The sequence below is a fragment of the Patagioenas fasciata genome, chromosome 3, assembly GCF_037038585.1.
Source record: "Patagioenas fasciata isolate bPatFas1 chromosome 3, bPatFas1.hap1, whole genome shotgun sequence".
Lineage (NCBI taxonomy): Eukaryota > Metazoa > Chordata > Aves > Columbiformes > Columbidae > Patagioenas > Patagioenas fasciata.
Genome location: NC_092522.1, coordinates 107,567,527 through 107,580,032, shown reverse-complemented (window position 1 = coordinate 107,580,032; position 12,506 = coordinate 107,567,527). Strand labels below are relative to the sequence as shown.

At 43.6% G+C, this 12,506-nt stretch overlaps 1 protein-coding gene across 1 annotated transcript; it reads right to left on the bottom strand.

The window, feature by feature from the left end:
- Positions 1 to 2,399: 2,399 nt before the first annotated feature.
- SOX11 (SRY-box transcription factor 11) lies at positions 2,400 to 10,091 on the bottom strand. The gene has a single exon (XM_065835418.2). It carries the CDS (start codon positions 9,953 to 9,955, stop codon positions 8,744 to 8,746), a length of 1,212 nt encoding a protein of 403 aa, XP_065691490.1. The 5' UTR covers positions 9,956 to 10,091; the 3' UTR covers positions 2,400 to 8,743.
- Positions 10,092 to 12,506: the final 2,415 nt, after the last annotated feature.

Below are 12,506 nucleotides of genomic sequence, written 5' to 3'. Positions count from 1 at the left end.
CCTCACTCCCTATGTACCCTTTAGAATTTATTAATATTATAATTTGATAAAGTAAGACTTGTATTTTAAAGTATATACATGAGTCAATTTTGGTTGAAGATAATAATCATCTTTTAAGTGAATTTACAGAATTGTAGAAAAAGTGATCTATCATAGACACTTTAGCTTATGAAAATGTCAGAGTAATGCAAATAAATGTAAACGTCAGATTTTAAGGGAAAGGGCCAAGATCCTTTGACTATGGTGGGAATTGTAATTTCTAGAGCTGAAAATATTTGTGTGGTAGGTGCTTTTTTTCTGTTTTGGTTTGTTTTTTTTTCACTATTCTACCAACATTTTAATAGTCTGTGTAAATATTATCTTAAAAATTCTGAAACTCCAGGGATAATGTTTTAAGTCTAACAGATGAAAATCCTCTGAAGTTCTCAGAACCTTAGAGTATAGATTTCAATGGACACTACATTCCAGCCATTTAGAGTGATCCAGCAAGCATTTCAACAAAAACACAACTACATATGTGTGAGCTTGTGTTAACTCTGTAATGACACAAATGTTTTGGGGTATTTGCATGGCTTTATGTTACTTATATTTCATGTTTTCATGCATTTCATTTAAGGTTAGACCTTACATTCAAACCTGAGAACACATTAATCAAAACTGAAATGCCAAGTAAATATTTTTCTTCTTTCCCCCAAACACATGCTTCTACTGTTTCGTATAAAACTGAACCAACAATTAGGCCACACAATACCTCCTCAATTATAGTTTTAGGATGTGATAGCTTGTGGTTTACCAATCCAAAAACATTTTCCAAAACTGGATAAGAAAAATTCCCAATGTGTCATGCAGAAATTCTCTCCGACAATAATAAGATCTGATATAGCAGAACTGAAACTGAGCTTCCTAACATGATAATGATACTTCTCACTCAGGAGGAACCAAACAGAAGACTTCACCTAGAGACATTTAAGATAGTATGGAGATAACCTTAGTCTGTTCTAGAAGAATCCTAGTTTGTGTTTGGTTATATACAATGGGACTTGAATAAACAAACTCTACAGGAACTAGAAAAAAAAAAATCACCACCACCAAAAACCACACCACCATGGAATACTCTCGATGCATTGTTTCAAAACCTTCTAAAATGCCTTAAAAATGTTTTTTGAAAAATTTTTGTATGTACAGAAAGGATAGTGGTATGATGGCTGTATATAAAGATTTTATTTCACGGTTTTACAATGACCAGTTTAAACTTCCTATTTTTACTATGACATGTCACATTCAAATCCTTACTTCACATCAGTTGCACATCTCCATTCACACAAAAAAAATAATACTACAACAGACTCTTGAACTTATATAGATTGTTTTCAGTGTTCTCAATAGGTTTGATAAGTTAAACAGAAATCAGTACTTGTCATCCAAGGAGTATATTTTGGGGAAAGGAGCTATTCAGCTAACTCTGTTGGGACAAGGAAAGAACAAGAACAATGGGAAGAGCTGTGCTCGAGAGTCATACAAAACTATCTGGAACTTTTTATTTGATGAATTGACTCTTCCCAGGTTTAAAGGCTTGTATCAGCTGCAGCTGAAGTTGATTAGAATTTTCTGTTATTTCCTGGATATTAGAAGTAATCAACAACCCCACAGTGGGAAGGTACTGATTGATGCTTTCATCCTTAGGTAAACTTGCAAAAGTATAGACATTAAATATGAGCAATAGAGAGATGTGCCTTGTATGCTTTTTGGAATATAAGAATATGCCTACAGGAATAGATGGCTTGTATTAATTGCAAATTTTGAATTTGTAACAATATAATTCCACCATTTCTATAAAACAATATTTAATATACAACAAACTTTCACCACGTAAACACATTAATAACATCTTTTTATAGTTCCAGTAATTGATTACAGGGTTCCCATAAAAACATTTTCATAACTAGAATCTTAATACAGAATGACTTTTTTCTATGTCAAAATACATTTAGATGGTAAATTATAGAAAAAGATACAGAGAGAAATGGGGTTTGCTGGCATATAATCCATCTTATTTCATTCATTCATGGTCAGCTTTAAAGCAACATCTGAAATGTTTATCATGAAATACTTTATTGTTTTATCCAGAGTCCTAACTAAAAAAAAAAAAAAATAAAAAAAAATTAAGTTTAATTGGCTTATTCTCTGTCTCAGTGCCTCCCAGGTGTGCTCAGAATAGCACTTACCCTCTGTATGTACTACTTTGACCATAACTACGTGTTGAGGGTGTTTTTGAAAGACATTCCCATTGACTTTAAGATTTGGGTGCCCACAGAATGAAAAGTGGATTCAGTATAATAGCTGAACTGCATTTACCAAATGCAACAATGCAAAAAAAAAATCCACATAAAAACACGTAGGAAGATTGATCACACAATTTTATTAGAGTCTTTTGAACAATTGCATTATGTTGTTCCTTTATTTAAAAACTCTTGCAAAAAAGGACATTGGAGTGGACTGGTTTCAACCCTGAGCATTAACACTGCATATCAAGTACTGTAGTAAAGAAGCTGGTTAAGTTTGTAGCACTAGCACAAGTCACTGATATTAATCCTCTAGGTGATCAGGTTTTTACAAAAAAAATACATAGTTTTCAATAAATAATGCTTAATTTTACAACTTTGATACAGCAATGTCATACACTGTTTTGACACATACTAAACTCTGCATGCTATATAGTCTACTAGAAGACAAAACTTTGCCATGCATTTTCTTATTCTAGTGCTAGAAAACACTTTGTCCTCCAGTGCATTGCCTCAAGCAGCCTCACCATATTCCTTCTCTCACAGCAATAGGCCGTGCACTGGCATGCAAAAACCTCACGAAAAGGTTTCCCCCCCACCATCACTCAGACTTCTAAACAAAAGTACTTTTCAGCTTTCCCCCCCCAAGACCTGGAGTGGCTATGAAAACTAATTTCATGTGGCCTTGAAAAGTCTTTGAAATTACATATTTTAAAAGTGTCATGCTTGAAAAACTGCTCTAAAACATTCAATTTCCCCCACCTGTGGCCATCATGCAACATCATTGAAATGTTGTAACCATCAAAAGTCCCACACTGGAAAACAGGCCTCCATTTTAAAACAGCCCACCAAGAAAATAAAAGGAAAGAAGAAAAAAAGTATCACAGCATTTATGTAAAGACTCCAAAACGCCAACATATGTACAAGAGCAAAACCAGATACAAATTGTAAATGAAGTAACAATGGCATATAACTCTTCTCCCTGGCTTTGCCAGGAGTTGAGGCAAGTTGGTTTTGGAGATAAGCAGGACGATGGAAACAAAAACAAATTGTGACAATGGGAGTTCCTGGATTAATCATTATTATTTGATCAAATTTCTTCAAGTGGTAAATCAGTGTCTTGATTTTCTTGGAAGTGGGAATTACCAAAATCAAAAGCCCTAATTAATAACACATAATTTTGTTAGGGAATAGACTGCCTTAGCTTATTGAATTATTTTTTATATCAAACCTGCTTGTGCGTGTTCACAAGTCTTACAAGTCTGGTGCCCTCGCACTTTTTCATCCCGCAAGATTGCACTTCACAGAAAACTCAGATGTTGTAGCTAGCCACAAAAGAAGAAATTTGATTAATTAATAAGGATTGAAACCTCCATTCTCACACTTCCAGGTTGTTGTTCATCATTGAAAACCATTCACCCCTTCATATCCATATTGCTTTAGGGGTTTCCTTGTACCTACAGAAGTCATTCCTTTGAAATTGCTGTCAATCACAATTTTCTAAGAGTTTTTAAAATATTCCTATCTTTGCACTGGCATAAGTATTGGGTTTTCTAAGAGAATATCAACCCAAAGAAGGTATTACTTTTATACATGAAATATTATGAACTTTTGTTTCCCTTTTTTGTAAGTCATTCTACACTTTCTGCACATTTGTGCTTTATATTGAATATAAAAATAGGTCTTTAAAACTCTATTTATTTTAAACTCACTAAAAAACTACTTGCTTGTGAAATTCTCTTACAAATTCACTGCATCCATGTAGAGAAAACTAATTAGGCAGTTAATTGGTATAGGTAGTGTGCAAAAAAATAAAAAAACCAGAAACAATCACAGCCTTAGATGTGGGTGAGGGGAAAGGAAATAAATCAAAGGAATACAACTGTCTAATAAGGGAAATGTAAGGCAACTCATTGTATTAAGCTTTTGTTGTTTGTTTGTTTGTTTGTTTTCCTGGCCATGCTTACAAATGAAGGTTAGGAGGAACTAAGACACCTATCTTGTCAGCAGCCCTTGAGGCAAAAATTCCCATTAAGCTCAATGAGAATTTTTTTTTAACCAGTGCAGGTTTAAGGCCTTACCAGGCAACAATTGTGAAGATGTAAGAAGGAACTTCATGAACTGCATTGATTACTAAACACCTAAAAATTATGTGGCCCTGACTTTGACCCCACACCAGTTTTACCTTGGTGTAACAACAGAGTTGCACTTTCCTCAAACAGGCATGAGTGAAGGATCAGACTGCACACATACAAATCACATTCAATAGACTTGAAGAAGTTTCACCTGAACGACATTGAATGCCTAATGAGCATGTAGCACTTATAGGATGCTTGGAATGAGTGTTTCTACCACATTTGTAAAAGACTGCACTTAAAAGAAGAAAATATTTCTTAGCTGTGGTTCTTTTAAAAGCAAGAGAGGAAAAACATAATAAAAACAACAAAAGGGAAAAAATGATAAGTTTACAAAAAAAAGTTCACTTTAAAATTAAAAAGAATCATCATGTTTGACTAAGTTTTACCAAGTAAATTGTCTTTCCACATAAAAAAGCAAATTTTTCCTCCCGTCTGTTACTAAGTCCTATTACACTTGGAGTAGTATTGTACAGAGACAAATGCAAAGAATGTGGAAAAAAGGCCACAGGAGATACTAAGTGTGCAACAGGACTGCTCTAGCATGTCAATAAGAATTGTTACATACAGTAAAAAATAAAAAAAAAAAAAAAAGAGAAACAGGAGGTATGGGTATTATTAGATATGACAAAAGCAAAAAAAAAAAAGAGTAGCTTAACAGATGCTATTTTTCATGATTAGAAGATTGTTTTCTGCTCTTACTGAGATCAGCAGGAGCTTAGGCATTCAACAGCATCAAACTTCAGCCCTAACAGTGTAGTGGTTTAAACCAAACACTACCTAATTTTTCCTTGAGCAATGTGCAACAGTAAACACTGAAATAAAAGAAACTCAACTGTCTGGACAAAAATGTTTCCCTGCACCACATACCTTCACTCAAAATATTCCTCTGATATAATATTGTATAATTCCCATCTAGAAGATATACTTCTGAGTAGGTATTATATTCTTTGACTAAAGTAGACCTGTTGCTCTTTTAAAATATGCCCAACTGCGCTATACTTGGATCCTTTAAATCAGTTATCCTTGACTAATATTTTAAATGGTAATTTTAAAAAATCTTCCAAAAATATACACAAGTCAAAACTTTTGTAGGCTGAGACACAGACCTTATTACAATGCAAACTAAATGCAGCCCATATTCAACCATAATCATTCATAACTCATTGAACATCTGTAAAGCACAAATGTTTAATGACACTGCCTATTATCACTTTAATAAACAAGGATGCGTATCAGAAGGAAGGGACTGGAAGAACAAGTCCCCATACTCTCATAATAGCTAGAAGAATTGCTAAGAGAATTTTGGCTCAGTTTTAAGACTTAGAACCTGATCAACTTACTCCATCACCCTAGCCCAAAACCAGATTTTTGATAGCAGGAGAGTGAATTACTAGGCTAGAGCACTTCAGTGTTATCTATTTTCTTTCACTCTTTTGCCTTAGAAGAGATAAATGTCATTTGTTTTCAATCTGTTTTCTAAGTTATTACATGGAGAACACACTAATCATTTGAGACCAAAAACTGAAAATTCAAGAAACTCTGTTTTATTGAGGACTATCCATTGCCAAGGATATCTTTTATATTGTAATTAAGTTTGTTTTAAAACACAGTTTCTCATAAAGAATTATCACAATGCAAGACATAAATTTGAGTTCCCAGATATGCTAATCTCTTTTCTGATAGCAAAGATTTAGGCCAAACAACTTTTATTTAGAATCATGAGTGTTTTATTATTATTATTAGAAAGAGATCAGATTATATTAATCATTTTACTACCAGTTTAACTAACCTAAAGTAAGATATCTCACCACTTAAATGCCTAAGAGTTGTCTTTGATTAAACATAACATGCATGCAGGTTTTAATGTTATGTTTTATTATGCCTTACAAATGTGTATGCAGGATTTTCATTTCAGCAAGTCTGAAAGCCTGTAGCAGTGGTTGCCATCAAAACACCAGCACAGTGAATTGTCCCTGTAAACAGCTGGATCATTAATTAGTGGGGAAGGAAAAAAAAAAAAAAGAAAAAAAAAAAGGAAAAAAAAAAGAGTTTATCAATGCCTATCAGATAAAATGTAAACTTGAGAAACTAACTTCCACCTTGTGAGTCTGTTTATTGCCATCAGCAGTTATTTCAAAGCGCTAACTGAAATCTGATGGCTCCTAAGATTTAAAAAAAAAAAAAAAAGAAAATACACACTGACAAAGTCTGCTCACCTACAGCAAAAGCTCGTACCTCCCTTCCTGCCCATACCACCGCCCGGGGCTGCTCCCCCGAGAGGGGCCGGGGCCGCCCCACTGAGCGGGGCGCTGCCCCGGGGCGGAGGAGACGCAGCACCGCTACTCCGAGCATCTCCGCCTCACGTCTGGCCCAGGCTATTCATCAAAAAAAAAAAAAAAAGGGAGGGGGAGGCTAAAGAAGCACAGCGCGGGGAGGACCGGAGGCAAACGGAGAGGGAGCCGCGTTCCCCGTGGCAGCGGTGGGAGCGGGCACCCCTCCCGGAGCCCGCCTCCCTGGAAATCGGATGCGGGGGACGGCGGGGCGGCCCCCGGGGAGCCGGCCTCATGCACCGCCAGCTCGGGGGAGGCGGGGGAGCCGAAAATACCCGGGGCGAGCTAACCTGCCGCCGCCCGGCCCGCAGCGAGAGATCCCCGGCCGCGCCTGACGGTAACCCCTCCGCCAGCGGGCACCTACCGGGGCCCCCAGGAGCAAAGTGGGGGCAAAAAGGCGGAGGGGTGGGGAATTGTGGTAAAGGAAGAGAAAAAGAAGCAGTCCTTACTCTCCTGCTCCCCTAGTCTCTGGTCATGCACAACAGCCTACAGCTATCGCTCCTCCGCGGGCAATGGGTGAGAACACGGCATCTCCAGCGTTACCTCTACAGACACTAATAGCGATACGAGTTTCTATCAGTTCCAGCTGATTTATTAAAATTGTCAAGATACAGACTTTCAGCATTAAAAAAAAAAAAAAAATCCAAAACAGGCTATGATGTTGACAGTGCATAAGTCTGCTTTTGCCATCATTTGCTACAAAATATGCAGATGGTCTGTACTTTAGATTATATTGCACAACATGAGAAACTTTTTAAACTATGTGCCTTTTTTCTTTTTTTTTTTTTTTTTTGCTAAAATCGAGAATCCAGTTTCATACCTTCCATCTGGGGCCCCATCCACATATCACAGCGTATGAGATACATAAAGTCCTACTATAGTACAGTACATATACAATCTTTTAAACTAAGATAACAGCTCTGAGGTCTATATCACCATTTTCAATAAATCTTTACCTACAAATATTGAACAAATCTGAACTATAGCTGTACAAAAAAAGTGTTCGTTTCTTTTTTTTTTTTTTTAACCACAAGGCCTTTAGATGCAAGGATTATTTTTTTAAAATTTTAATCCTTTTAAAACCAGGACGTAACGTACCAACAAACTTGCATGCTAAAAACAGAGAAAAAAAGAAAATAAAAGGGAAGAAGTGCCTGAAAAGTCTTACTGAAAAAACACAGCAAGAATGTTCCCTTTTCACTGTACAAAAATACGCCTGAAAATATATTAATTTTTAAAAAAGACTGAGGTCTGTTATGTATCAAAAATGTTTCAATACCTTTTTGTACTGAGGTCTAGGCTGTCTGGTATTCAATCAAGGAGGTATAAGGGAACAAGTTACAAAAAAAAAAAAAGTTGGCAAGTAGAAATCACATTTGTAAAACCATAAACAATTTGATCTGAAAAGTAAACTCTGATCTTAAGTCAGTTCAGTTATTTGTAAGCGTTTGTACAGTCTGCATTTTTTCAAGCTCCCTGCAGCTTTGTTAAGAATCGGATGCATAGAAGACATCAGTTTTCTCCCTCCAAAAAAAGTTGCAATGGTCCCTTTCAGAAAAAAAACAAAACAAAACAAACTCAGAACAGTTCTTTAAGATCTCTCACGGGAAAACAAAAACTAAAACAAAAAATATCCACAAACCCCCTTGAGTAACAGTTGTGCTGCCAAAGACTTCTTTGCAGACCATCTTCCAGACTTCAATCAGAGACTGACAAGCTTCAAACAGCGCCTTCTGTATCATTTTTTCCCCCAGTCCCATTTGCCTTTGCTGTTGTTGTTGTGATAACCAATGCGATAAAAACTAAAAAACACAAAAATTAAAAGAAAAAAAAATCACAACTCCCGGGCTCGGAACTAACTTCGAGATTATTTTTTTTTTTTAAAGAAAACAAGACTTTTCTTTTTTTCATCATCAGCATCATGATCATCACCGGCGTCGCGTGGCTCCAGCTCCGCCGCTGCCTCTCCGCCCGCCCTGGCCGCCGCCCCCGATCAGTACGTGAACACCAGGTCGGAGAAGTTAGCTTCCAGCCAGTCGCCCGCGATCATCTCGCTCAGCTCCGGGGTGCAGTAGTCGGGGAACTCGAAGTGGGAGCCGAGGCTGCCCTCGCTGAAGGAGTCCAGGTCCTTGTCCACCAGCGAGAGGGAGAGGTTGCCGGCGGCGCCCCCCGCCCCCAGCTCGGCGGCGGCGTGGCCATGCTGGGAGAAGTTGAGGCTGAGGTCGAAGAGCAGGTCGTCCGCCTCCTCGCTGCCGGCCGACGAGGTGGAGATGGAGCGGGAGGAGGCAGGGGAGAGCCCGGGCGGCTGCTGCGGCGGCGGCGGGCCCTGCTTGGTGATATTCTTGAAGCTGTAGTAGAGTCTGCTGCCGCCGCCCGCCGCCGCGGCACCGCCCCGCACCTCCTCGTAGAGGCTCGTCCCCTCGGTGGACTCCGCCGAGGAGCTCAAGGTGGGACTCGCCGGCACTTTGGCCACGTTGTACCGCCGCAGCTGCTGCGGCCCCGGCTCCTCGTCCTCGTCCTCCTCCTCCGCCTCCTGCTTGATCCGCAGCTGCAGCTCGTCCTCGTCCTCCTCCTCATCCTCCTCCTCGTCCATGAAGACGCACTTGACCGTCTTACTGCTCACTTTCAGGGTGCCGAAGACGTATTCATCTCCCGCGTAGTCCCCGTGGTGGGCGGCTTTTGCTCCCGGCTTAGGAGGCGAGGAGGCGGAGGAGGCTTTCAGCTTGCTACACTTCTTGCTGGAGCTCTTGGAGCTTTTGCTGCCGCCGCTGCTGGTGGGTGCGTTTTTCTCCGGACTTTGGCTGGCATTGGGCTTGGCTGATGGGTCCATTTTGGGCTTTTTCCTGGGCCGGTATTTGTAGTCGGGGTAATCGGCCATGTGCTTGAGCCGCAGCCTCTCCGCCTCCCGAATGAAAGGGATCTTCTCGCTGTCCTTCAGCATTTTCCACCGCTTGCCCAGGCGCTTGGAGATCTCCGCGTTGTGCATGTCCGGCGACTGCTCCATGATTTTTCTCCTCTCGATCTTAGACCACACCATGAACGCGTTCATCGGTCTCTTTATGTGCCCCGACGCCGTTTTGCACCAGTCCGGATCGCTCTCGTCCAAAGCCACCGGGCTGCAAGCCATGAACTCGCCCTCTTCTGTGTCCATCGCTTCCCGGGGCAGGTTGTTCTCCGCCTCCGTACTTTCCGCTTGCTGCACCATGGTGGGCTCTCGCCGAAGCGCCGCTCTTCCCGCCGCGCCGCTCCCCTCCGAGCCAACAATGCCGCCGCTCCACCGCCCCCTCCCACCGCCGCACCTTGTCCCTACTGCGAGTCGAGCTCTCCGCCGAGCTGCAAGGCGGAGCCCGCGGGGCGACCGGCGGGCGCTTCGGCGCTGCCCGCGGCCCCGGCGGCCGGGCCGGGCTGGGGCGCGGCTGGGCTGGTGCGCTCGCGCTCTGCCCGTGCCCCGGCCTCGCGCCGCCGCCCGCCCTGCCCCGCCGCGCGCGCTCCCCCTTCTGCGAAACTCGCGGCTCCTCGCCCAACTCGTTATCAGCGCCTCATATGGGTGACATCACTCCCCGCGCCGGCCAATGGCGGCGCTCGGCCGCGCCCACCGCCACGCCCACCTCTTTTATCAGCGGCCCCTCCCGCCGCCCCGCGCTGACACACCCCCACGCGCCGGGCGGCCGGGGGAGGGGCCGCTGGCTCTCACCGGATCGTCCCTCCGCCCGGGATGCGGCGGCGCCACAGGGGGCTGTGTCCGCTGGCTGCTGCTGGGCGCGGAGCGGTGCGAGGCGTTGTAAGGCGGGAGGGAGCTGACAGCGGCGGCTGCCCCATGGCCGGCTCCTCTCGGGAGGCCGCAGAGCCCTTCGCGGCTTTGGGCGGTGGGCGGCAGGGGGCGCTGGCACTCCGCGGCGGCGCGACGGCCTCTCAAGCGGGAGCGGGTCCGGGCGGCCGGTGCCATCCTCGCTGTCTTCTCGCTGGACCGCACTCCGCCGCCTCCTCCGGCTCATCGCCGGCGGGTGTGTGGGGCAGCCCTCGCCGGGAGAGAGTGTCTTCCGCAGCGCGGCCGCGGTGATCGGTGGCGCGGGTTCGCCAACGGGCGTCTCCTCTCTCCGCTGCGGGCTGGGGCCGTAAACCCCTGGAGGAACGCGCCGGGCGCCTCGGTTCCCTGGCCTCGAGGGCTTCCCTGAACTTGTCTCGGTGGCTTGTCGGCAGCGAACGAGGCCGCAGCACTGGGCCTGGCACGCTGCTGGGGTGGGGGATGCGGATGCGGGCGGTGCCTCGACGGCCCCAGCCTGTGGGGCGGCGGTGCCCGCTGCTCCTCAAGGCCGGACCTGCCCGGTGGGAGCGAGGTGGGGGGGAACCCTGACCGCTGCAGAAGTCCGAGGCTCTCGCAGGAGGTGAGCCGGATAGGGGGAGGTTATTGCACCCACCTGGTGGCATTTCCAGCGTGATGTAGGCAGAGAATAAATGTAGTCTACTAAGGGGTGATAGCTTACAGAAAGCGTCTAATAGTCCCAATTTTTTGTTTGTTTTCCGGAAAACATCCAGTTATTCAACAACGTTGTGATTATGGTAGAACTCCTGTAGTGGATCCGGCCATTTCGGATAATACCATATTTGTTTTCATCACAGAACCTATGAAATCCAAAGCTGATGGGGTACTCATCTGTGGACATTTTGCATTGCAAAATGTGTGCTGAAAATGAATTCACATACTGTTCTGTGGATCGCTTTGTGTTTTTTTAGCTACCATTTACAGTTATTAGCAGGACAGAAGTTTAATAAAAAGTTAAAGGTTTAATAAGTTTTGTGGTGGTTGCTGTCTGGATGCAGATGTGGCAGTGAAAGCGATGAGGCCTGTCACAGCCTCTGCTCTGTCAGAGCGCATCCTATGAACTGGTGCTAATGGGGCAGCAGTTCCCCTGATACATCATCCTCTAATTAGCATAGTGGTTCATTTTCCTCAGACCACAGCAAAATTAGTGTGTTTGGATGATGTGACTGTGATATCATAGGGCTGCAGAGTGACTAGTGCTGTTAGAGCAACAAAAAAACCCTCCAGGAGTCACTAACCTTTTTTAGCTTTATTGATACATTAGGGCTACCAGGTCTCAACTGTACTTCCCCAGGAGTCAGGAGGAGTTGGAAGGAATAGACAAGAGGCAGTTACTTAGTGTCATGTCACTTCCCCTGCCTGACCCCAGCTGGGTGCACAGAGTAGAGCAAAAGGAAAGAGTGTAGCTTAAGAAGGTTCAGTTACTTCATTGCAAAGACGTATTTTTAAAAATACCAATTTGTCTCTCCATGAGTGCCTTCGGAAAGGATTTTTCCTTTGAAACTTTCTTCCACCTCTTTCTCCTTGTGATTTTACCTGATGGTACAATCTAGCCCCACAATAATGCTTATCTTTTGGGAGACTGGAGGTAACATGGAAAAATTGGCTGGCAGGGTTCTCAAGCTGTTGTAAAACATTACTGTTTAGAGAAACCACATAAGAAGAGGGTGCAGTACCTTCATGAGTACTTGAGTTCAGGCTGCAACTCTGGTGAGCTGTGGTCTCTGAGGACTGTTGGCAGGGCAGGGCATGGCATTTCTTCCAGGAGGGCTGCAAATTTATCACTTTTAACTCTTGTCTGGGTGAGGACTGGCTCAGATCAGGCACCATGTAGAGCCGCCTGTGTGGCAAGGGTTTCAGAAAGGGTGAGAGTACATTTCTCATAAGGGTGGCATGGACAGGAGTCTTGGGAGGTATGTAGCTGGCTGGCTGC

Coding starts and splice junctions, on each gene's coding strand:
- SOX11 (XM_065835418.2), bottom strand. CDS start 9,955: ATGGTGCAGCAAGCGGAAAGTACGGAGGCGGAGAACAACCTGCCCCGG.